Consider the following 27,461-nt stretch of genomic DNA (forward strand, 5'->3'; position numbering starts at 1 on the left):
CAATTTAAATGCAGAGGTTGGAAACACGCTTCAGTGGCAAAATTACTTCAATTAATGTGAGTGGAATACAAAGAACAGACTGCAAAAATGCGATGCAGCAACCAGAAATTATGCCATTAATGCGCTTGCATCAAGCCCACACAATGACTGCAAAGGTCTAATTTAGACTGTACATATCACAAAGCTACAGGCAACAATATTTATCAGTTCTCTCATTTCAACATGAGAGATATCGGCGTCTTTGTCGGATCATTTTTGGCTTTTGATAAGCCAACAGCTGTTTACCTTGAGGACAAAGGACAAGGAGATCCAGAAACATTATGCATCCCTGACAGTTTAATAATTATTTTACACACTACTCAGATGATACAATGAAGGAGAATGGAATTACCCAAAAGCAAGAGCACAATTATAGCATCGTTCTGCTGTGGAGATAGAGGCAAGCTAAAGAAAGCTGAAGCCAAGGAGCTCTATTCTTGATGCCTTTAACTTCCTGCTATAGTGGGGGAAAGGATATATATAAAGGGAATTGCAAGACCATCCTGGGGGATATATATATAGAGGGCTGCATTCACACAAAACAGAGAGGAGTCTGATTTTAAGTCAATCCACTACAGCTCAAAGGAATGAAGTAATCTCAGGTATTTTCCCTTTAAACCATATAGCTACAGTGGTGCATAGTTATTCATATCAGTGGATAGAGAGACAGGCTTGGGTGTGGAACACCTGCATAGAATCATAGAATAGCAGAGTTGGAAGGGGTCTACAAGGCCATCAAGTCCAACCCCCTGCTCAATGCAGGAATCCACCCTAAAGCATCCCTGACAGATGGTTGTCCAGCTGCCTCTTGAATGACTCTAGTGTGGGAGAGCCCACAACCTCCCTAGGTAACTGATTCCATTGTCGTACTGCTCTAACAGTCAAGAGGTTTTTCCTGATGTCCAGCTGGAATCTGGCTTCCTTTAACTTGAGCCCGTTATTCCGTGTCCTGCACTCTGGGAGGATCGAGAAGAGATCCTGGCCCTCCTCTGTGTGACAACCTTTTAAGTATTTGAAGAGTGCTATCATGTCTCCCCTCAATCTTCTCTTCTCCAGGCTAAACATGCCCAGTTCTTTCAGTCTCTCCTCATAGGGCTTTGTTTCCAGACCCCTGATCATCCTGGTTGCCCTCCTCTGAACCCGCTCCAGCTTGTCTGCATCCTTCTTGAAGTGTGGAGCCCAGAACTGGACGCAATACTCTAGATGAGGCCTAACCAGGGCCAAATAGAGAGGAACCAGTACATCACGTGATTTGGAAATTCAAATTCCACTGCTGGCTATGGAGAACCACTGTGAGATTCAGCACAAGACTCTCCACAACAAGGTCCCCCCAAATCGGAATAATGATGCAAAACAGTAACATTTTTAAAGCAACTTACAAATTAAAAAGTGCTGCATAGTAAACTGAGGCTGTCAACTGGTTGGTGGCTTCTTATCCATCTGACTTTTAACCAGTTCATCTGTTCACTAAGTTGACATTAATATACATGTTGAAACACCTCAAGCTAACTGGCCTGTAATTTCCTGGATACCTTTTATTACTTTCACCAAACTTTGAGGCAATGTCCTGTCCCTCTGGTATTTTGAGATATTATACAGTCCTTCCTCAAATGCCAAAAGCTAACAGTACTACGGTTCCCCTCTACCAGTCAGCTGGGAGTTCTTCAGACCTAATTTTAAACAGACTAAATGTGTGCAACGTCTAATCACAATATGAAGAGCGATAAACACTGAAGGGACTGAAAGAGTTCGGATAAGCAGAGGTTTCTTTCACTGAGCATAATTCTTAGTGGGCTTTGAGAAAGAATTAAGAGGAAAGGGTAAGTTAACACTTACTTACACTGTGTCTTTTTTGCTAAGTGTAAGCTGCTCTGAGAGCCTTTTTTGGCTGAGGAGCGGGGTATAAATATGATAAATAAACAAAATAAATAAATAAAAACACTGCAGAAAGGGGAATATGGGATCATGAGAGGATGCAAGACTATAGAAGAACAGAACACACAGGCCTAATTTACACCAAGGAGGATATTGCACTAAGAACACGGTATGAAAGCAGTATTTATTTATTTATTTATTACATTTCTATACCGCCCAATAGCCGAAGCTCTCTGGGCGGTTCACAAAAATTAAAACCATAATAAAACTACCAACAGGTTAAAAGCACAAATACAAAATACAGTATAAAAAGCACAACCAGGATAAAACCACGCAGCAAAATTGATATAAGATTAAAATACAGAGTGAAAACAGTAAAATTTAAATTTAAGTTAAAATTAAGCGTTAAAACACTGAGAGAATAAAAAGGTCTTCAGCTGGCGACGAAAGGAGTACAGTGTAGGCACCAGGCGGACCTCTCTGGGGAGCTCATTCCACAACCGGGGTGCCACAGCGGAGAAAGCCCTCCTCCTAGTAGCCACCTGCCTCACTTCCTTTGGCAGGGGCTCACGGAGAAGGACCCTGTTAGTAAACGGGCTGCTCTGTTTTGTACCAGCTGAAGCTTCCGGACCGTTTTCAAAGAAAGCCCCATGTATAACGCACTGCAGTAATCCAAACGAGAGGTTATCAGAGCATGGATAACTGTAGCTAGGCTATCTCTGTCCAGATAAGGGCGTAGTTGGTATATCAACCTAAGCTGATAAAAAGTACTCTTTGCCACTGAGTTCACCTGTGCCTCAAGTGACAGTTCTGGATCCAAGAGCACCCCCAAACTACAGACCCGATCCTTTAGGGAGAGTGCAACCCCATCCAGGACAGGGCAAACATCACCTCGCCGGACAGATGAACCACCCGCTAACAGTACCTCCGTCTTGTCTGGATTGAGTCTCAGTTTGTTAGCCCTCATCCAGTCCATTACCGTGCCCAGGCACTGGTTCAGAACAATATAAAAGGCAGGAGCCACACCAAGCAGGATATAGCACTATGAAAGCGGTATATGGTAAGTGTCAATGGGCCCCAACAGTTATCAGTGCACTTCAGTACTGCTATAAAGCAGTAGTGTGGCTCCTGCCTTTTATATACCACTTCCATAGTGCAATGTCCTGCTTGGTGTAGATGAGGCCATGGAGGCAAATTTCAGAATGAAGAAGTGGACAAAAAGGTGTGTGGTACACTCAAATTAGTGCTTTCCCCCCTTGCACAAGAGCATCTTTAGTAAAGCGAGATCATCAATAAAGTTTCAACACTCAATGGATCTTTGTGAGAAACAGGTTTTTGATCAGCAACAACTATCTAAGTTTTCTGCAATGCCCTAAGATTCCTCTCACATTCATCAGTAACACACGGAAGGCAACATCATCATGGAAAACTCATTCACTGAATTTATCCAACATTAAAGGCCAAGGGATTGAGATCTTTACCATGTTGGAACTAGGAGTTTGGGACAAATGTGAAGAGCAAGGGAGGACAGTGCAAAGACAAATGACCCCAGTTGTGGAATGAGCTCCCCAGAGACCTGGTGCCTACACTGTACTCCTTTCATCGCCAGCTGAAGACCTTTTTATTCTCTCAGTATTTTAACACTTAATTTTAACTTAAATTTAAATTTTACTATTCTAATTCTGTATTTTAATCTTATATCAATTTTGCTGCGTGGTTTTATCCTGGTTGTGCTTTTTATACTGTATTTTGTATTTGTGCTTTTAACCTGTTGGTTGTTTTATTATGGTTTTTATTTTTGTGAACCGTCCAGAGAGCTTCAGCTATTGGGCGGTATAAAAATGTAATAAATAAATAAATAAATAAATAAATAGAGGTGTGATCCCTGCAATGGTAGAGAAAGACCAACTGTGAATTGACTGGCAAAGAGAGGGGTAACTAGAGGGAAGTGTTAGCAGTGAGGAGTGTGCCGTAGTCTGAAAGAGTGATGCGCGAAACATGGACAAGAGAGCAGGCAGGTTCCATGGAGGAAAGAGCATAGTAACAGAGACATGAAACACTGGAAAGGAGGAGGAGGAGGAAAAGCCAGACGTGGAACTACACACGGAAGGACAGGGATGGAGGTTAAGAACACAAGGTCAAAGTCAGCAGAGCTTTCAAAGCAGCCAAAGAGGTTAATAGACTGAAGACCAAAAAAAAAAAAGGAGAGAGTGACAGAAGAGGGCAAAAGAGACAGGCAAGGAGAACAATACAGCAAGGGAGTAAATGGCAGATCTAATTACTCAGGCCCAGATAGCAGATCTAGTGGACACTTATCGGACAGCTGTCTGTCAAGCACCGGCTATCACCTCTTACCAGCATATCCGTGGCAGTGAGGTAGTGCTTGCTGGCCATGCACTGCTGCAGCTTCTGGGGCACCTGCTTGATGTTCTCAATCTCGTCCAGCAAATTCAAGACGTGCTTGTGTTCGATGCCTTCGATCCACAGCTTGCGCAGCTCGTCCCGTTTGCAGTGCAGAAGCATTTTACAGGACACCAGGTTCTCCTTGACCTGCAAAGGGCAACACGGAACAGTGTGACAGCTTCAGCGCTAGAGCCAGCCTGCACCGCCTCCCTGCCCATGTCAAACCAGGATGTTTATTTCATTTATCTTATTTATTACGTTTTTATACCGCCCAATAGCCGAAGCTCTCTGGGCGGTTCACAAAAATTAAAACCATAATAAAACAACCGACAGGTTAAAAACACAAGTACAAAATGCAGTATAAAAGGCACCACCGGGATAAAACCACGCAGCAGAAACTGATACAAGATTAAAATACAGAGTTAGAACAGTAAAATTTAAATTTAAGTTAAAATTAAGTGTTAAAATACTGAGAGAATAAAAAAGGTCTTCAGCTGGCGATGAAAAGAGTACAGTGTAGGCGCCAGGCGGACCTCTCTGGGGAGCTCATTCCACAGCCGGGGTGCCACAGCAGAGAAAGCCCCGCTCCTAATAGCCACCTGCCTCACTTCCTTTGGCAGGGGTCATGGGGAAGGGCCCCTGTAGATGATCTTAAGGTATATATTATCTTCCTTCCTTCTATTTCCAATGTTCAGGCTTTGAGTGCCATTGCTTGTTTAGCCAAACAGCAGCATCCACACACAAGAAAGAGGTATCAGCAGGCTGGGGAAACCCCAAGGTTTGCAGAAGTACAACAAAACCTTAGGGGGGGGGAGAGACCCTAAGGAGGAGACCCCCCCACAGAGACTGAATGAGGATTGTGCATGCTCAGTGGCCACAGATTCTGACTGGCTGTTGGGAGGAAACCAGGAAACCAATTGAGAGGCAGAATGGAATGGAGTGTCATGGAGGGGAGCACGGCTAGCTGACTGGAACATTGAAAAAGAAGCACTCAAAACTGCAACATATTGTTGCAGATCCCACCTGGTTGGGATGTGAAGGCAATATGGTTGATCTGTAGAACCAGACTTCAGAAAATGAGGACGTAGGAAAATGAGGGGTAGGAACTTAGAAAGTAGTTCTGAAAACTGGAGGTTTCATTTCTCATAATAAAAATAAAGATAAAAGGCCAGAAGGAGGATTCGGAGAGGAGTAGAAAGAAAACAAAGTTAGAATGGGAAGAGGAGATAGATTCGGAAGCAAGGAATTATGTGTCAGTTTAAAGTAACTACCCACATCTTTGGCTGAAAGCCCCCCACTCATTAAAAAAAAACTCTAAAAACACATTATGTTAAAACTCCTCACTCTCTGCTGGCTTCCCCCTTCTCCTAAAACCAGTCCACGAAGAGGGGCTTACATTTAGGCTCTGGCAAGTTTCCAACAGGAGGACTTTTAAAAATAAAAATAAGAGTTAACACCACGGATACTGGGTTGTGTATATGCTGCTTGAGAATGGAATTTAGCCATAACTAACTGAAACCCTATTGATTGCACTAACTTTTGTTGGATTGTGCCCAATACCTTAACTCTTACTCCAAAACGCTGTGATCTGCAGGCTGGCAACTGTTCTCCTCCCTCAGTCCTTGTCTAAAATGCAGATTTCTCTTCCTGCCGATACAGACACACACCAGCCCCGTTAACAGGTGGCTGACAGGCAAGCAACACCTCCCTGGTGGGGTCATTATCAGGCAGTGGGAAATGAAATAGGTTGAAGCTCAAATATGGAGACACGACAAATGCATGAAAATGTGTTCCGAGGGTCTTGATCTTGTACACCTCCACACTGCGGCTGCTATGAAATCTTGCAAAATGTAGTTTGCTTCCAGTTGAAAAGGCCAGCAATGAAAAGAAAGCTTTTCCTTACATTGGCCAGGATCCAAAGAACAACACAGCTAGCTCCACACCTGCCAAGAGGTGTGCTGTCAAGGTGTGCCGAGGGAACTTTCAAATGCAGTTTGTTACACAGAATCATAGAATCATAGAATAGCAGAGTTGGAAGGGGCCTACAAGGCCATCAAGTCCAACCCCCTGCTCAATGCAGGAATCCACCCTAAAGCATCCCTGACAGATGGGTGTCCAGCTGCCTCTTGAAAGCCTCTAGTGTGGGAGAGGCCACAACCTCACCAGGCAACTGATTCCATTGTCGAACTGCTCTAACAGTCAGGAAGTTTTTCCTGATGTCCAGCTGGAATCTGGCTTCCTTTAACTTGAGCCCGTTATTCCGTGTCCTGCACTCTGGGAGGATCGAGAAGAGATCCTGGCCCTCCTCTGTGTGGGAGTAAAAAGAAGCCAAAGGCAAAGGTAGAACCAGGCAATCTTCAAAACGAAATATTTACAAAAGTTTATTTACAGTGCCATCTGGCTTCCTGTAACTTGAGCCCTCAATCCTCCCACTCTGGGAGGATTGAGAAAAGATCCTGGCCCTCCTCTGTGTGACAACCTTTTAAGTATTTGAAGAGTGCTATCATGTCTCCCCTCCATCTTCTCTTCTCCAGGCTAAACATGCCCAGTTCTTTCAGTCTCTCTTCATAGGGCTTTGTTTCCAGACCCCTGATCATCCTGGTTGCCCTCCTCTGAACACGCTCCAGCTTGTCTGAGTCCTTCTTGAATTGTGGAGCCCAGAACTGGACGCAATACTCTAGATGAGGCCTAACCAGGGCCAAATAGAGAGGAACCAGGACCTCACGTGATTTGGAAGCTATACTTCTATTAATGCAGCCCAAAATAGCATTTGCCTGGTATAGGGCTCTATACATGGTACAGGGCTCTGCAGTTTGGGTGGGGGATACCTAAAGTAGCTCTTTCGATGCCAGCCACTGGGCTTACAGTACACTGCTATAGCATCATTGACACGAACCACATCTATGCAACGGGGTGTGTGAAAATCCAAGCATAAAGAAGGCTACCAATACCTAAAAAAGCAAGCCGGCCTAGTAGACAGCCCTTTGGTAGCTGCAGAAAGAAGAAGCAGGTCCCTTCGCACCCCCTCCCAACTGCCTCAAAAGTTTTATAAATGTTTTTACACCCCAGCCATTGCGTATTCATCTGATTGGGTGGCCAGTTCCACAAATGCAATCACTCCCCAAGTGGTTTGCAAATGATAGCCACAAGTATGGAGAGAAATCTTAAATTAGTGCTGGCCACTGACAAAGGTAACTCAAATCAAATCCGAAGAGTGTGCCAATCAGCTGTTCGCTATAGGACCTATGCAGCTCCCAAATCTCTGAGTGGCATTGCCTCTAGCCTACCCAAAGGTGTTCAGGAGAAAGGATTTCCATAGTTGCGGGGCAGCCCCCACAAACTCCTTCCAGCATACACTTGAGTTCTGAATAGGAATATAGACTGTAAAATTCAGATGGCTCAACTGGTGACCAGGACAACCAAAAATTCTGATTTCTGTGCAGAAGAAACAGACACCCTATAATAATGGCAAACTAATTGCTATTAATCTAATAATTTAATCCATTCACAGGTGAATGTGTTTTTTTTTCGTGATTCTAAAATTAAGAAAGTAGAGGATGATTCGAGCATTATGCTACGGACAGCGCATTGAGTTTGGCAGACAGTTTTTTCTAGTCAGAGGGCTCCTTGTGCTGCCAATTAGAAGCAATTGTGCAGCAATTGTAAAGCAGTGACAAAACATGGGAAGTTTAAGAATGGGAGACAATGGAATCTGGACACACACAACCCAGAAATTTATTTCTGTGATCAAGGCAAAGTGATGGTGCTATAAAAGCACTGTCGTGGTTTCTCTCCCCCTTTTGCACACGCACACACACACACACCCCTACCTAATTCTTGGGGCTGATAGGAACGATAATGTAGGAGAAACTGATAACTCACAATGACTTTTGTGGGATAAAGTAGTGCGTAATACTAAGAAAATTCAAAAGCACAGACAAAGTAAACACCAGAGCAATTGTCTAAGCTCCCCACTACTCCAAGGACACAGGGAAAGAAGATTGAACTATATATATATAGTGCAAAAACTTTCTCCTGGTCGGTAAAATCTATTTTCTTATAGTGGGTGGGGATGGGGGAGAGGATGAGGACACAGAAATGGAAAGGCTGCTAATTTAACAGACCGATTGGGAGGAAAAGAAAGAAGAAAAGAAAACAGACCTAATATGCTGTCTGTCACTTCCCAAGAGGTTAAAGAAAAGCCCCTTCAATACATGTTGACTGAATCTAATCAGGAACAGTAAATACCAAAAGGTCCTTCATCCTCTGTGCTTATTTTAAGGTGGTATCTCAAGGTCACTACGCCTATACATTTGCTTTTGACCTGCGCAGAGCTTAATTGTATTGAGTAAGCTTGAGCTATAGTTTATTTCAAATTTCGTGTAATTGATCTCTCCCTTCACAGAGAGTTGAGCTTTGTACATAAATCCCTGAAATGAACTCCTACCCTTGGAAGGGATCAGACTAGCCTTACTCCCCTTTGAAAATACTAAATGAATTTGGAAGTTCAAAGGGGTGACTGTGCATGGTCTCAAGAGGGGTGATGCCCTTCTGTTCACAGAATGCCAATCTGAAAGAAGCCCTCTTTTCTTCCTGGGGAAGCAGATTGTTCCATTCTGCTCACAGAATGTCCAGACCAGTTGGTATTTGCTCAGGTACTCCACTTTGCATGCCTTTGGCTCCGGATAAAGTTTACTCAGATCCACCTACCTTCCATGTCACCACAGATCCCCATCTATATTCTACTGACAGGTTTATTGACTTTCTGTGCATATACGCAATGCACACATCAAGCATCCAGGCAGGGCTGGAAAATTATTTCCACCACCAAGATCACTATTTAACTAGAGAATTCCATATTTTTATTCATCAGCCCTAGTCAGGCTGAATAAATAATTCTAAATTTCAAAGAGCCTGGTTAGGCTGCTGGATAACCAGGTACCTGAACAGAAGGCCAGGGCTCCCTAACTTTGGGGGCAAATACACATACCTTTCCTACAGCCTGCATTTCATTTTCCCCGGGCACCCACCTCTCCTCCCCAGTTTGCACAGGCCCTAACAGCAGGACTTAAGAGTCAGGATGCACCAGCTATGAGCCCAGTGCTTCTTGAACGCATAGAATCATAGAATAGCAGAGTTGGAAGGGGCCTACAAGGCCATTGAGTCCAACCCCCTGCTCAATGCAGGAATCCACCCTAAAGCATCCCTGACAGATGGTTGTCCAGCTGCCTCTTGAAGGCCTCTAGTGTGGGAGAGCCCACAACTTCACCAGACAACTGATTCCATTGTCATACTGCTCTAACAGTCAGGAAGTTTGCCTTATGTCTGCCTTATATTGAACTGGATGACTGGTCCACTTAGCCAAATACTCACGCCAGGGGTGGGGAACACGTGGTCTTCTAGATGTTGTTGGACTGGAACTCCCATCAGCCCTCGACAGCATAGTCAATCAGGAAGGATGGTGGGAGTTGCAGTCCACACATTCCCCATTCCTGGTTTACACATACTGGAAGCTGTTGTCAAAGAACTCAAGGAGAGGTCTTTTCCCAGCCCTGCTAACTACTATCCTTTTAATTTGGTGTTGAGAACTGAGTCCAGGATGTTATGGATGCAAGGTACACTCTAGCCAAGTGAGGCAGGACTGCTTTCCTCTTCTGAATCCCAAGGCTCACCCAAAGACAAGTGAAGTAATAAACATATGGGTAACTCTGAACATGTGTGCAGTCTCTTCTCCTCACTACCAAATAGCCACAGCCCACCTGAATATCTAATTAGGGAGCACAGCTTCCAGGTATGCTAGAAACTCAAGAAACACAGACAATAAATTAATCCTTGTCCATTAGTCTGTGAAGGATCTCAGTTCAGAAACCACTGCCCAAACATGACTTTGCGATGCAGACTAGTTCCTTTTTCACATTTTCAGTATAATTCTTAGCTATTAAATTCAAATTAATTTCGAAGCCTTGTTTCAGTAAACAATTAATCCAGCCCAAATTTCTCAGTCATTATAACTTTACCCCCAGCACTTAGAGAACAAAAGAGAAGGCTTCTTTCTTATTCAAGGATTTCTGCTGGAGAGCCTCTACACTGAGTTACGTGTTTTATCTGCAATGGTGAAGAGCAGGGCCTTTTCGTTCATGGCACCTACCTTGTGGAATTTCTCAGTTTGGAGCCCTTGAAGGTGCAGACTGTCAGGCATCGCAATCCACACCTTCAAAGTTCCCCCTTCACAGATAGGGAAGCTACAGGGTATGTAATCTCTCTAAACTCCTTCTCTTTGCTTCTCTGTAATTGAACACTTACGCAGTCATTGTTTTTCTGTTTGTGGGGAGTTGCCACCACATTTTAAAAAAAACATTTATATACGTCTGAAAGATTTGGAGTAACTCCCAAACATGCTAATAGGTCTACTCTTGTGTCTGGATTGTGCCATTTTGGCTACATAATCAAAGATCGGCACTCACACCTGAAATTTCAAAACAGAAGGAGGAAGTGTGTTGATTTCATTGTAATCAATTAAATGCTTTACTTGAACAATAATTTTTGGGGTATGTATTTGTATTTATAGCATTTATAACCTGCCTTTTTCCTCCAAGGAATACCAAAGCATCACACATAATCCTCCTCCCTATTTTATCTTCATTTATTTATTTATTTATTACATTTTTATACAGCCCAATAGCTGAAGCTCTCTGGGCGGTTCATAACAACAACCCTGTGAGGTAGGTTGGGCTGACAGTCTGTGACTGGCCCAAAGTCACCCAATGGGTTTCCATAGCCGAGTGGGGACTCGAATCCAGATCTCCTGACTCCCAGTCCAACACTTTAGCCACTACGCCACACTGGTACTTTTAAAGTAGGAAAGCAGGTAATAGTAAGCTCAGTAAGTATATAAACAAAGGCTTGCATTGCGTAGGAAAAGCCAAGTGCACATTGGCAGCAGGCACTTTCTGCTCTGCAGTGCCCCTTCACCTGCTTGATCTTGTTGCGGGAGTTGGTGATGCGCTCCGTGATGCTCTGGTAGGTGCGGATAGCAGTCGTGAGCTCAGTGTAGTGCTGAACAATCAGCTCATCCAAACCATGATCGCACTTTTCATACGCCTCTTCCAGGCGACCCTTCTCATTCTCCCGGTCCTCAACGTCATCGCTGGTGGACAATGTCCTAAAGAACAAGGAGAGGAAAAGCAACTGAAGAATCGGCTTCACGGGACAGAATTTTGGGACGTTTTCCAGCTTGGAAAGCTGCCACTACTTTATTGCTCTTTATCGTTCACTGAGAATTATATTGCACAACAACACAGACCTGCATCCAGACCTACCACCACCACACACTGCATGATCTAGTGCTCCCTTAGAAATTCTTGTTAGGTGCCATACAAAAGGGACAAATGAGCTTTAGCTACCATCAGATCAGAAAGGACTTCCCACCATTATTACCTGTGGGCTTCTGATTATATTTTACATATTTTTATCCAGTTCCATCCCATGAACTCAAGATAAGAACATAAGAAGGTAAGTTCCATGCTGGATCAGACCAAGGCCAGCAGTCTATTCACACAGTGGCCAACCAGCCAATGGCCAGGGATGAACAAGCAGGACTTGGTGCAACAGCACCCTCCCACTCATGTTCCCCAGCAACTGGTGCACACAAGCACACAAATGTCCCAACAGATGACACGATAACCCATTACTACAGACTGTGGATTAGATAACCACTACTACAGACCATGGGTTATCACGATGCGTTATTTCAAGCAAATAACCCATCGTGGTTTAAAAATTCCCAACAGACAACATGATAACCCACAATGAGTTTAAAAATCCATGATGGGTTAACCCACCATGGGTTATCTTGTTGTCTATGTGTTACAGCAGCCTACATATGTGGAAGCACTCAGGTGGGAAAGGTTCTGTTACAGAATCTTGTTATTTCTAACCTGATCTCATTATTATTTTTCAACCCCTGAAGTATGATTCTGAACTTTGGGAGCCAATAACAGCAGCAGGTCTCAGCTTCTCTGGATGGCTAGTATTCTCTCCCAGGCTTTCTTTCTTTTTTTATATAGCAAACCTGCATTTGTGCATAAACAAATGGCATTGACATAACCCTCATAGAAAAAACATCCATGCATGAACTTCTCAGGATCTCAAAGGATAACAAAGCCATGAACGGCAAGCCATAAGCATGCATTCTCCTCAAAGTATGGCTGTACGTCTCAAGACCTTTCAGTGTCCTGTGTGCTTTTTATTGTACAGTACTGTACAGTATTGGAAGGGATTATACCACTGAAGGGTATTTAAGAGTGATCATCAAGAACAAGAGAATGGCTATCACCTCTCTGACCTGCCAATAACCCAAGGACTCGATGGCCTTGCAGGCCCCTTCCAACTCTGCTATTCTATGATTCATGTGCAGGAGCAAAAGTGTCTCTCTATTTCCTTTCCAAGATCCTCTCAGTCAGATACGTAGTTTTGCGCAAATAGGTCAAGGGGTTTGACGAGAAAATCACTGAAGGTCTCAACTCCTATACAATTTGGCTTAGTTTCTGGACCTGTTAAAACAACAGAAACTATGTCAAGCTAACAGTGGGCTGCAATGGTGACATATCAAAGAAAGTGGGAACCAATTGCGGTCAAATGACAAGCCCGGTTTTTTTGAAATAACAGCACCAGCAGTACTGAGTGGATGGCAAGGGGCCTACAGTTGAGAAAACAGGGAAGACATAGTTTTTCAAGCGTAGCCCAAAGAGTTCATTACAGACATTAGGAATAAGAATGACGGCAGAATGAAAGACCTCCTTATGCTGAAGAAGTGCAGCAGTCTATCTTTCAAAGTGATTTTTTAAACCATTATTTACACAACATTGCACAACATTTATGAGATAAGATTAATCGAAGAACATTAAAGATGCCAATTTAAATAACCACTTAACCTGTTCCACCAAATGCCACTAAATAGGAGGAACACCTCTGAAAGATGTTCCGAGTTTTAGCAAGCCTTCAAAAGGGAATCACGACATTGCATTTTTTAAATTGTTTGTGGCATTTATATATTGCTGAATAGAATAAAATATCTCAGCCATTCACAATGAAGTTGTAAACGAAGAAATGCCTAGCTAGGTGACCATTTTTGACAGAGGGAGGGCACTTTCAAGAGGTTGCTTGCTCTTCATTGACTTTTCATGGTAGCATGTAAAGGAACAGGCAGCCTTCAAGACAGATGGGAGCTGAAGCACCCACCAACATAAGCCAATAGAACCTTCCTGATCACCCATTTTTCTGTTTTGTTTAGCTCAGAAAGCTTGAGAAGAGGGACTCAAATCCAACTCTTCTCTCCAACTGCAAGGGAGGAAAGCCCCTTCATAGCAAAAGGGACAGCGTGGGAAAGATGAATTGACCTAGGACAGCCTTCCCCAACCTGGTGACCTCCAGATGTTTGTTTTTTTTACTACAAGTAGCAGGATTCCTGGTCACTGGGTATGAGCATAAGAACATAAGAAGTGCCATGCTGGATCAGACTGAGGGTCCATGTAGTCCAGCACTCTGTTCACACAGTGGCCAACCAGCTGTCAGCCAGGGACCAACAAAGCAGGACATGGTGCAACAGCAGCCTCATACCCATGTTCCCCAGCAACTGGTGCACACAGGCTTACAGCCACAGATACTGGAGGAAGTAAGCTTGTGTGCACCCTGGCTTGGCACTGATGGGAATCGAAGTCCAAAACACCAAGGGCACCAAGTTAGGTTAGGGAAGGCTGACCTAAGGGGACACATGCACTCTTTCAGTCCAATTTCCACCACTGATCCCTTTGAACTATGAAAGATTTTCAAAGCCCCCTACTTGGTTTTTATTAATCGACAACAAAATTAAAACTATACTAAGAATCATTTTTTGGTCCAGGATAAGATCCTATCTCAAACTATCCGGGAATAAGATTTCTTTTTAAAACGCTTCTGTTTTTATTTTATTTTGTAAATACAGAAGGCTTTCTTCACCTCTAGCCTGTTATTATACTCTAATAAAAGAGCAGGGAGCCACTGAACCACAGGCTGGATGCAGCAGACAGCACAACCGAATCTGGCACACTACCTCTCTAAAAACCAAAGCAATGTCACTCACAAGCTGTTGACCAACCAAATACTATCTGCATTCTGCATGTCCCTGGTATTTTAGAACACTAGGAAGCACTCTTCAGTTTGAAAAGTATCAGGACAATGGATATTATCAGCAAGAGACACTAGACTGTCATCATCACCATTATACACACACACGATTCTTAGGAGGGAAAGGAGGAGGACTCCAGCCCCACCATCTGCCAGCTCTGACCCCTAGAACATCACTCCAAGGTAATGTAACTGAGTTCCCCACCTTTTAAAATCAGTCTTGCAAAATCCTCCCCAAATCACCAGAAGTGTCTGAACTAGGCAGATGTAAAAACTGTCCCTGTTCACATGTCACAGTAACCCTGTTTTGTTTTGTTTTTAACCCTGGGTTGTTGGAAATTAATGAGAATACTTGCAGCGGGAACAGCTACACAACCCCGGGATAGTTTAGCATGATGTGTGAACCAGGAACTCTGGCTTCTCAAGGGAACCTCAGGTTAAACCCTTGTTTCTTTAGCTGCTCCTGCTTCCAGTGGGAGCAATCGGATATTATGCATTAGCCCACTGTCTCATTCATGACAATCCAGGGCCTTAAAAGAAGAAAAACCTGAGTTGTCATTCCATGCAAACAAGGCAAGAGATACTTAATATTCTCAGGACTGTACACACATTCCTGCTGACACTGCAGAGAAATAAATGAAGGGAATCTGAACACTCACTGCAGTCCCACTAAAATGTTGGTTGGAGGAAAGTCAACAAAGTGCATGCAAATTGGCAGGGGGGGGGTGTTGAAATCAAGTGTTTGCTCTGGGAAGAAAACTTTTCTGCTTTCAAACTTCTGAAACAGAAGACAAGATAATAAATACATTAATATTTAAATGCTGATGTATACTTAAACTTGATGATTTGCTGGTAACTAAATGCCTCAGAAATTATTGTACTGGAATTTATGAATTATCTAGATCATATATATATTTGCACAGTGCATGAAGCACTTGTGGGATACTTAATGGGGGTATTCTGCAGTAAGGCTGATTTGCTTTAGTAAGTGTCTCTTTTCCAAAACAGTAGCTCACTTCCTACAAGGCCACCTGTAGCCCCTTCTGAGTGAATATCTGTGTGCATACTAAGCCTGCCTATCTCAGACTAGCAGATTTGTTGAGAAAAACAAAGCAACATAACACGCAGACTGTTCACCATCCAAATATTAACCAACCTGGGTGAACCCTAGAACTGATATTTCAGGAACACATTTTCACCTTTCTGTTTCAAAACTACCAGCATAATCTAGTCAAGTCTTAACTGGATTGTGTACTTGATGTTAACTGTAAGTCTCCTTGGGAGCCTTATCTGGGCTGAAATGCGACTCATAAAATTATTATCTTTTAAAAAATGAAATATACAGTGCTTTGTTAGAACATTGCACAGATCTGCAAGCTGGTTCCATTTAGGAAGACAGTTTAAGACTTTTCTGTTTAGGCAAGACTTGATCTTTAATTATTGATATTCTTTAAAGATAATCTTTATAAAAAGCAGCTTTGGGTTATATCTCATAGAATCATAGAATAGCAGAGTTGGAAGGGGCCTACAAGGCCATCGAGTCCAACCCCCTGCTCAATGCAGGAATCCACCCTAAAGCATCCCTGACAGATGGCTGTCCAGCCGCCTCTTGAAGGCCTCTAGTGTGGGAGAGCCTACAACCTCCCCAGGTAACTGATTCCATTGTCGTACTGCTCTAACAGTCAGGAAGTTTTTCCTGATGTCCAGCTGGAATCTGGCTTCCTTTAACTTGAGACCGTTATTCCGTGTCCTGCACTCTGGGAGGATCGAGAAGAGATCCTGGCCCTCCTCTGTGTGACAACCTTTTAAGTATTTGAAGAGTGCTATCATGTCTCCCCTCCATCTTCTCTTCTCCAGGCTAAACATGCCCAGTTCTTTCAGTCTCTCTTCATCTCCTATTTCATCAGAGCGTATATTGGATCAACTCTGTGTTCTTAGTGTATTTATTATCTGTGTAGATTATGATTATTTTAAATACTTTGAAGACTTGGTTGAAAAGTGGATTATACATTTTTAAATAAAGAAACAAAGGGGGGGACAACACTACAAACTCAATAATGGCACCAAGATGCCATGTTTAAAAAGTATGATGTTATTTTTAATTGAAATGTAAAAAGGATGGAAGCAGCCATGTTGCCAGTTGACTACTAAGTGTTTTTAAGAAGCACTGAAGTGTGTACACTTTTCATCTCGGCCAATTCATTCAAAGGCCGAGAAATTGACAAGAAGTTGAAAAAACAGGACAGGGCTTTCTCTAGCTTCCAGCCTACAAACAAGATCAAGGAAGAAGGGGTGAGTTCCAGGTCATGTGTCTTATACATCAAGTCTCTCAAGTGTAAAAGAGGGTGGAGGGGGGACAGAAAATGATAACACATTCTACATCATTTCTTTTTCCATAAGGTGACAGAGCAATGCTAAAAACAACATAGATGCATCTGAATTAATGAATACATTGTAGGCCTTTTCTAATCATCCCCAGTATTTCCTTTAAAAGCTTTTGAACAATAATTAACAAGTTTATTCATGGTATTTTCATTGCCTATAAGATGGGAGAAATGCATTGAACTGAGGACTCCCTAAACCTGTCACTCCCTCTAGTACCAAACTCAGGTGACTGAGTACCTATCAGCTTGGAAGCAAAAAGGGACAACTCAAAAGAATAATATAAGGGCTTCTGCATATGTGGGGTGACATCCTATGTATGGAGAGGTACATAGGTTTGTGATGGAAATAAAATATTTTTTTAAAAAAAACCTGAAGCCTGATGGAACCTGTGACCTTACAAAATATAGATGGCAGCTGAATTTACAGAGACAAAGAGAGAAAGGGCTAAAGAAACCAGATGTCAGGCAGACTATATGAATCTACCAACAAGTCTATGATAGCTGTTGAGACACAGCATGTTTCTTAGCAATATTTATGCTGCTTTTCATTTCAAACAAATCCTGAACTAGTACTGTTCATATGTTAGCTGCGAAGTGGAGGGGGAGAGAACAGAGGAAGAGAATTAGAATCATAGAATAGCACAGTTGGAAGGGGCCTACAAGGCCATGGAGTCCAATCCCCTGCTCAATGAAGGAATTCACCCTAAAGCATCCCTGACAGATGGTTGTCCAGCTGCCTCTTGAATGCCTCTAGTGTGGGAGAGACCACAACCTTCCTAGGTAACTGGTTCCATTGTCATACTGCTCTAACAGTCAGGAAGTTTTTCCTGATGTCCAGCCGAAATCTGGCTTCCTGATTCTTCCTGAACTTGAGCCCATTATTCCGTGTCTTGCACTCTGGGATTATCGAGAAGAGATCCTGGCCCTTCTCTGTGTGACAACCTTTTAAGTATTTGACGAGTGCTATCATGTCTCCCCTCAATCTTCTCTTCTCCAGGCTAAACATGCCCAGTTGTTTCAGTCTCTCTTCATAGGGCTTTGTTTCCAGACCCCTGATCATCCTGGTTGCCCTCAATTGACCTCAAGGACCCAGCGGTTTATAGTAAGGGCCAACACAGACCTTCTCTAGATACGCAGCATGCCGCTGTGAATCTGTTGTCTGTTTTCTTAGTAAATTACAGGCACGTGGGGGGAGGGATGATCCTTCCTCCTAATTACAGCACAATTAGAACAAACTCCACTCCCTGTTGTGGCTAGGATTGGGGCCCCGGGGTCTATCTAGTACTAGAGTAGGCTCTGGTAGAAGGAAACTACAACTGGCCAGACCAGGTTATGCTGGGTAAACATGAGCACAGCAAGGCAAAGACTAATAGCACCATGGACAGCACTCTGCAGGAGCTGGTAGGCTATGGGCTGTTGTTCGAGCAAGCGACTTTATCAGGAGTTGAGGGCTGAAGTAGGCCAGTCAGCTCAGGTCCCTCAGAAGCTGCACCTCTCATTGGACATTGACTGCATGCTCATTTCTATACCCTTATCCTCTTATAGAAGGGATCTGAGAGGCTTTGGGGAAATCATTTTGGAGGCTGAGGCTAATGGGAGGGCCAAATTCTTGGGTTCCTAAGGGTCCTCCCTGAAGCAGGACAACCAGTACCCTCTTTGGGGAGACAATGAGCCTTCAGAGACAGGGCCATGGGACCCACCCCATCAATGGGTACTTTTCTCCCTAAAGCCCACAGTTATTCAAAAGGGGGAAATTCAAACTGATCACACTGGGGAGGGAAAAGATAAGGCCTTGGAGGGTGGGAGGGAGAGAAAAAAGAAGGGCTTTCCTCACTCTTGAGATTCGCCCCTCGCTCAGAGCACAAGACTTGCGTTCCAAGCTGGATGAAACCCTGAATGGAAGTACCCCTTTTAGTGTGTGGGTGAATGGAGGGGGGAGGTAAGATACACTGCAAGGTTTTGCTGCAAGTCCCACATTTTCAAGCCTTTCTTCCCAACTGCAATCTCTTAAATATTAAGAGAATATTTCAACAGCACCTTTGGTATTGTTTTTAAGAAAGCCAAGAATTGGAAAAATGGTCAATGGCCACAGAAATGAGTCAGTGGAGTGTAATGGAACCTTCTAAGGATTACATCTTTAGAAACACATGTTAGCTATACATTTATTTATGCTAATTTGGCAATACATTTTACCAATAAGAATAATAGAGGGGACAGAATGGGTGACAGTAGCTTGGGTTGTGGATGTGGTGTTGACAGATGTAGTCTGCATAGGTGAAGTGTTAAGCTTCATGACCACTTTTTTTGGGTGGGAGGGTGCTTCACGCTGCCTATCATCCCTAAAAGATAACGGTGAACTTGATCATCAATCCAATTCCACCACAGCCACTCTTGTGCCCCAAAAGAGCTACATCTTCACAACATCATCTTGTGAAGCTCAGGTGGTGAATATTCTACTAACACTGTGCCCCGCTGTATGTATTCTGCACCACTTTCAAAATGCAGAAATCTTATTTGAATTTTATAATTGAAAAGTTATTTTTAAGAATAAGTCCCAAGTGAAATTATCTACTGCTTCTGGCAGTACTTAACCTCAAAATACAAATCTTATATTCTGAAATCCCATTGAAGCAATTACAATCATCGGAGGAGAGGGGATAAGCTAAAGGATACCCAAGATAAAGGGAATGCAGTTATTTGGTGATTTAACCAAACACACACAACACATTATCTCATTATTATTTCTCCAATTTCATTTAGCAAAGCTATTTAAAAAAGAATTCGTGGGGAGTGCAGGCATGGAAAAAAGGAGAGAGCATCTTGAAAGGCTACAGATTAAAATGTCTGGGAGATAAAATATGCACCTTGGGGAACCAGGCATGTGCTAGAAGGAATATCAGTTTGTACCTGTTAATAGAGATGGACTGTGAGAACTAGGTGTATCAATGGAGACAACTGAAATCCCTTCCTCAGTGGAGTTTGCGATACAGTTCCCATTCCCAGGGAGGAGGATGCGCTGTCAACTGTTATCACATTGCCAGAACGGAAAGCTCACCGTTCCCTTGCATCAGGCTCAAAAACGGAGGGTGATTCACCAGAAGGCGGTTTTGTATTTTGAGTTCTATTGTAGAGCATTGTCCTGCCAGAGAATGCACAGCTTAGCTGTCAACACCATAGGTGGCCTTAGGAAAGCAGTTCTTCTCTCAATCTCAGCCCATCCCCAACCATCACCTCAGCATCTTCAGTATTGGGAGGGTTAGGAATGTGAACATTTGAAACGAGAGTGTTATTATCACCATAGCCAATAATAGTAATTCCAATTCAAAGCATTTGGGTAGTACCTTTCAAGTGCACATGCTTCACATATATTATCTCGGTACTTCTTACAGCAGCCCTAGAATCCTAGAATAGCAGAGTTGGAAGGGGCCTACAAGGCCATCGAGTCCAACCCCCTGCTCAATGCAGGAATCCACCCTAAGGCATCCCTGACAGATGGTTGTCCAGCTGCCTCTTGTGTGGGAGAGCCCACAACCTCCCTAGGTAACTGATTCCATTGTCGTACTGTTCTAACAGTCAGGACAGACAGTCAGGTAGAACAGACTAAGAAGTGAGGGAAGTCAGTCGCTGGAACTGAGAGACAAAGGCTTCCCTAAGGCCACATAGTTAACTTATGGCTGGAGATATATTTGAACTAGAGAGTTCCTAGCTCAGGCCTTGAACACACCACACCAAGTACAAACTGACTGGACTGACTATACATAAAACATACAAATACACAGCTGGCTGGTTGAATTTTGGGGTTAGGGCACCTGAAATCCTTGTCCTTACCCAATTGTGCAGCTCAACATAGTCATGCAACATGGTCATGCAACATCCATGGAAGATAGGAAAGGGAATATTTGGTAATCTCCAGGTGAGTTCAAGCCAAGGACCGGGGGGGGGGGGAGTCACTCACAACCTAATGAAGAACATCATTTGGGAGCTTCTGCCTCGCCATGATGCTTACCTCAACTGCCTTGCTGATAGCACTATAGTTTCAAAACCGGTCTCATTACGTTTTAGCTAAAGTTTGTTTTATCCAATTAAATAAGGCAATCAAGAGCATTACTGTTGTTAAAGGAACCTTTACAGCCCATTCTTATGCACGTTTACTCAGAAGTAAATCCCACTGCATCCAGTTGGGTTTACTCCAAAGTAAGTGTGAATAAGACTGTAGCCTTAATTGGACAGAGAAACTCCTAACAATAAATAAAAGGAAGTTACATTCAGCAATTTAAAAATAAAATCTGACAAGCTCTCACCAAGAAATAGCATTTGCTAAATGCCAACTAGCTTGTTTCAGAAAACAAAAGCTGCTCCAATCAAGTATGGACAAAACAAAAGGTTAGGGGAGGAATCAATAGAAGTACCGAAACCCCCTAGAAGACAATATTCTCCAAATTGTCCATCAGTTGGCAGGAATTCTCCATCCAGTGCACTACATTTCAAAGACATAAATCCAAATCAAGTTGCATCTCCAACATTCAGTCTACCAAGAGGATTCTGGACAGCAGCTACAACAATGGCCTTTAGGCTTTTAACACCTATTAGGTAGCTGTCATCCATGGCTTTGAAACTATTCCCAGCACATTTTTGCCCCACTGCAAGTCTGTGTGGAGAATATAAAATGCAGAGAAATTGTGAGACTATAACAGAAAAAGAAAGAAATGGTCACTGGATGATTCACTAGCACTTTATGGGCACAGAGCTAGGCTTGAAAAGGGAAGCCATTTGTAAGCCATGGGGATTGAAAGGTAAACGAACCCAAATGCCATTTCCCCAGAACTTATGATTCCTAATTCACAGCATGTCTTTAAAGACAAGCTTATGAATTCCCCATAGGTTGCTAACGCAGCAAGATGCAAGGTTCAGCTAATTCAACACCGATTCCACGGTGTGACTTTTTACAAATTAACCACGACCACCCCACATTCTGAGCGATCTTGCATCATCCAGACATTGTGTGCCACAAGCAGTGAGAGTAGGAGCTGACGAGATGTATCATGCCAATGATGCCTGCAAAACAGGTTGTGTCAGATGAGTCAAGCTTGGGAGCAAAGCCACAAACACCAGAAACCAAACTGCACTCAAAAGCTACTAGGAAATTTGCTGCAAGAAGGGGAATTCTCTTTCTCATCCCGAATACAGGTATCAACACACTGTCGGCCTCCATTTTCTTGTACAGGAGGGTCTGTACCAGTAGGTATCAATCTCATAATTTGAACGTTCAGATTTTGAGCCTCAAAGGCAGCAAAGAGCCTTTTAGAGGAAGGACCTATGGCTCAGTGGTAGCGCATGCGCTCCCTGTGCATTAGAAGGGGGCCTGCAGGATTGGACCAAAGATCCATCTAGTCTTTGTTTCAGAAAACAAAAGCTGCTCCAATAAAGTATGGCCATTCTGTTTCCCAATTGGCCTCTTGGAAGCACAGCAGCAGGACAAGAAAGCCATAACTCACTCACGCTCTCTCTCATTATTACTCCCCAGCGACAGGTGCTAAAAAGACATTCTACCACTGAAATGTGGCGGTGACATATAATCATCAGGCACCATGACTAAAAGCCAATGACAGTTTTTTTCTTCCATTAATTTGTCTAATCCGTTTTAAAGCCATCTAAGCTAGTGGCCATCATCATATCTTATGGCAATGAATACCATAAATGAGTTATGCAGTGTGTGAAGAACTTCCTTTTGTCTGTTCCCAATCTTGCGGGAGGCAATGGCAACAGAAAGAAACAGCTGGAAAGACCCCATCCATCCCTCAAACCCTCCATGCTTGTCAGAGGGCTGGTGAGAGAGAAAAAGAGCCTTCCCTGACTTGCAAAAAACTTCGGAGGACAGAAACAGGAAATAAGCCTGCTGTTTCTTTCTGCTACCAATGCTCCCTACAAATTAGGCACGTCTCCAGGCTTCCCTGATGCCCACTGTTCCTGCTAGAGGGCAAGACGGGTTCTTTTCTCCCTTTCATGAAGCTTTGGAGAAAAATCAAAACACTGGAAGAAATATTTGCTTCTGTTCTTCTCTAAAGCTTCCTGCAGATGAAAAAATGCCCATTTCTTTCCCAAGCCCTCTGTGCTTGGAAGAAGGGTGGGGGTAGAATTGGTAGCAAGGATGGATAGGTGTGTGGCTAAGAAGTCAAGCTGATATGTGTAGACCTCTGCACATCAGATCCCCATGTACTCTTCATCTCTGAAAGATCAACAGGTTGGCCATACATTCAATTGCTCCAGATGCTTTTCTTTAAATCATGTGCTATGCAGCACATTCTTTCTCACAATATGTACAATCTTCAATTTAATTTTCACCCATTAGGAATAGACCTGCTAGAACACTGATCAAATCATAGAATCATAGAATAGCAGAGTTGGAAGGGGCCTACAAGGCCATCCAGTCCAACCCCCTGCTCAATGCAGGAATCCACCCTAAAGCATCCCTGACAGATGGTTGTCCAGCTGCCTCTTGAAGGCCTCTAGCGTGGGAGAGCCCACAACCTCACCAGAAAACTGATTCCATTGTTGTACTGCTCTAGCAGTCAGGAAGTTTTTCCTGATGTCCAGCTGGAATCTGGCTTCCTTTAACTTGAGCCCGTTATTCCATGTTCTGTACTCTGGGAGGATCGAGAAGAGATCTTGGCCCTCCTCTGTGTGACAACCTTTTAAGGATTTGAAGAGTGCTATCATGTCTCCCCTCAATCTTCTCTTCTCCAGGCTAAACATGCCCAGTTCTTTCAGTCTCTCTTCATTTGTGAACCACCCAGAGAGCTTCGGCTATTGGGCGGTATAAAAATGTAATAAATAAATAAATAAATAAATAAATAAATAGGGCTTTGTTTCCAGACCCCTGATCATCCTGGTTGCCCTCCTATGATGATATAATCAGGACTACAAGTACATCAATGGAAGCCAACCTGCAGCATGGGTACTAGAAATGACATAGACAACATGGGAGCAGGGTAGGGAGGGGGCCTGCGTGTCATGAAACACTTGGTCAGGAGCAGGAGAGACCATGGGCCTAATTACAAGAGAAAGATCACCTATATGCATGTCCCCAGGTCTCACCAGGTCACCAAAGCAATTAGGGTGGACAGAAGTAGAAGTACTATACAGCACAGTAAGAACTGCAGCACTATGTCATTCCTGAAACAAAAGCTGGATCACTACAAAGTTATACATTAAGTCAGAAGGAGGGGGACTTTAGGCTTTGAGGATATACTTCATTTTTTCACTAGAAATCTGAGGTTCACCCACCAGAGCCAGGTGAAAACAAGTTGCTCAAGAAGGCAGACATCAAATTGCAGTATAAGGTGCCTTAGAGCCCATACTAAGCCTAGGAATTCATTTCAGTACCAGAACTACAGTTCACACACAGATCTACTCCCATTTCTCCTCCAAGCCTCCTTGATTTTGATAGCCTTGTTTAAGAAGAAAATGGGCTACTGTTAAACCACTGAAAGTTGCAAATCATTGCCAATCTACTACAAATCACCCAGAGATCAACCCAGTAGATTCTGCTCTACTTTCTGCCCACACCTGCATTAAGCAACTTTCCCCATTCAACTACATTGCTTCTCTCTTCTTCTTCAGACATTCCTTCCAATATAAGGGAACGGCACCATCTGAAATGACTTGAAGACTCAGCTGGAGAAATGAACCCGTTATTCTTTGCAACAAGTCAGAAATTGTTTAAATAAATGAAATGCCGGGCAAGGCAAAAAGCGGCCCATTTTGAGGATGCAGTGGCATCTGTCCTATCTATGCATCCAATTTTCAGCACATTTTAGCAAAAAGTGCATCAACCCCAGGACTCTAGACACGATAGGTTTTCAATGTGGCCATCCACTGCAAATAAGTTATTTCAGCTCCATCACAGAATCCAGTCATCATGAACGAGAACTTATTTTCTAAGAATTTCATAACAGGAAGGGGAAATGGTGTCTATCGCTCAGTATGTTCCCTTTTGTTTTCTTTTTTACCCACACTCCTGGTAAAAGAACATCCACTTTAATTTCCTTTGTGCCATTTACTTTTTGCAGTCAGCTTGGACAATAAAATTAATAGGTCAGCTTTCATTTCCAGTCAATTTCACTTTCAAAATCTCATCCTGTAGTTCGGCATCGCAATGCCTCGATAGCAAACACCGCGGGAGCAAGCTTCCAGTGCCCACATAACAACTATTTCAATTGATTTCTTTTGTACCCTAAATGTCAGCACTCATGAGATCAGTTTTCATTAACAGTTCTGTTGTGTAATGTTTTAACTTACATTTCCAACCTAAGTTACGGATATGAATCACCTTAGATTAGGTCTCTAAAACCACATCCAAAATATGGAAGCATTTTAAAATAAAATAAACAAATGCAGGAGAATTTATCCATGCATCCACTTCATGACTCACCATATGACTGCTGAACCATGGGCTGATATTTTGCACATGAGGAATGAGCAAGCATTTTCCCACTTCTCCAAAACCAAAGGTATGAAGAAACATGAGCATCAGTTTTTAGCATGGAAGTCCAGGTTCAAGTTCAGCTGTGGCCCCATTTGCACATAACAGTGGGAAATCATGGGTTAACAACTGCCATTTTGAATACATAGCCTCTGATGGTAGTGAATTCCATAATTTAACTATGTGCTGTGTGAAGAAATACTTCATTTTATTTGTCCTGAATCTCCCACCAATCAGCTTCATGGGATGACCCCACTGGGTTCTAGTATTTTGAGAGAGGGAGAAAAATGTCTCCCTGTCCACATTCTCCACACCATGCATGCTTTTGTACACCTCTATCAGGTCTCCCCTTAACCTCCTTTTTTCCAAGCTAAACAATCCCAGCTGTTGTAACCTTCCTTCATAGGAGAGATGCTGCAGACCCTTAATCATTTTAGTTGCCCATTTCTGCGCTTTTTCCAGTTCTCTAATAGGTGTGGTGACCAGAACTGTACACAGTATTTTAAGTCTGGTCGCACTATAGATTTGTATAAAGGCAGTTTTATTCTCAATTCCTTTTCTTATAATGCCTAACATGGAGTTTGCCTTCTTTACAGCTGCTGCACACTGGGTGGACATTTTCATCAGAGCTTATACTTTTGCTTATCCACATCTCTTTCATGAGGGGGGAAGCTTGCAAACTGCTATACTCCAATGCTGTTTACATTTCTTAAGGTCCATTTCCAAGTGGCTTAGAGTCTTCCCTCACTCCTTTTCTGCATCACTGTCTGTACCTATGCCTGGAATGAATATTGGCTCTGCATGCAGCCAGATTTTCCTCTGTTTTATCCCTCAAATCCTATATATTAAGTCCCATTGTGGCTGCCTCGAACTACCTTCTTTTGCACCCTAGCTAATGACAGAAATGAAATCAGATTTGTTTTCCTATTTGTGAGGCCACAGTTTAGTAGATTACTCAGATTAACATACTTGGAATATTGACCTGTCCAGCTGAATCTTGATTTGACAGGATTTTTTTTAAAAAACCTATAGGTACCTGCCTCTAAACTTTGGGATAGGATGGGCTACATTCATTAAGATACATAAATTTATTATTATTATTATTATTATTATTATTTATTTATATAGCACCATCGATGTACATGGTGCTGTAAGATCCCTCCTTTACTTGGTCCCATAATTAAGCAAAGACGAACTTCTCAACTGCAACTGAAATGCTAAAGCAGTCCATTTGCATTCATAACAAAGAGATTCTATATAAATACAGGATGACATGATTTTATTCCAACGAAGTGTGTGATCACAAGTGCCACCCATCCACCAACGTTTTATAAAGCAATGTTAGCACGACAGCTACTCCGCGTAGATGGAAAGTCACAATACACCACGAGTGGGCAGGAGCAGCAAATTAGAACACTGCCAAACAACAAATGTGGGAAAATGCTGATATCAGAAACCAACTATGTGGGAAGGTTCCAGCCAGCCTACTCACAAGACATAGGCAGGACAGATGAAATCTGCTATCATCAGATTTCCTCCAAAGTGGTAAAAGAAAAATCAAACACAAAGAAATCCGACAGGCTCAAAAGGGTACATCTCTTAAATGTATTGTTGCTTGCAAATTATACCTCTTCCTCCTAATGCCAGATATTTGGGAGTAGGCTGTGGATACTTTGCGATCCAAGAAAGGCACTCTGAGCATGTTCAGTAAATAAGAATATAGGGAGCTGCCTTATACTGAGTTGGACCACTGGTCCATTTAAGCCCAGAATTGTCAACACTGGCTGGCAGCAGTTCTCCAGGCTTCTGCTTGCAAAGCAAGTGGTCCACCACTGAGCTACAACCTCTCCTTGTTTCATTTTTGAAATGCGTAGCATTTTTGCGATTATTTCATATGCTCCACAGCTGGCTCTGAATAGAGGCTCCCTCAAATGTAGTCCTGGGAGAACCTCTGGTCCCTTCCACCAGGCTCCTTAAACTCTCCTATAACTTCTACAGGGCTATGGCCTCTCTGCTTTCGATTCAGAACCTTGATCTGCACAAGCACTATCTGCAAGACTGCTTTTCTTAAGGGACTTGTAGAAAGGGCAGAAACACAGCCAGTGAAGGTTTTC

At 43.0% G+C, this 27,461-nt stretch overlaps 1 protein-coding gene across 2 annotated transcripts in view; it reads right to left on the reverse strand.

The window, feature by feature from the left end:
- The window catches only part of EXOC4 (exocyst complex component 4), a 525,908-nt gene that overhangs the window by 492,764 nt on the left and 5,683 nt on the right, over positions 1 to 27,461 (reverse strand). For both annotated transcript variants that reach the window (XM_063134612.1, XM_063134611.1), the window contains exons 2-3: positions 11,290 to 11,479; positions 4,270 to 4,464 (exon numbers count right to left, since the gene is read on the reverse strand). In XM_063134612.1, the coding sequence (XP_062990682.1) occupies positions 4,270 to 4,464; positions 11,290 to 11,479 (385 nt within the window). The remainder of the gene's footprint in view (positions 1 to 4,269; positions 4,465 to 11,289; positions 11,480 to 27,461) is intronic.

This window comes from Elgaria multicarinata, chromosome 9 (genome assembly GCF_023053635.1).
Source record: "Elgaria multicarinata webbii isolate HBS135686 ecotype San Diego chromosome 9, rElgMul1.1.pri, whole genome shotgun sequence".
In the NCBI taxonomy this organism is placed as follows: domain Eukaryota; kingdom Metazoa; phylum Chordata; class Lepidosauria; order Squamata; family Anguidae; genus Elgaria; species Elgaria multicarinata.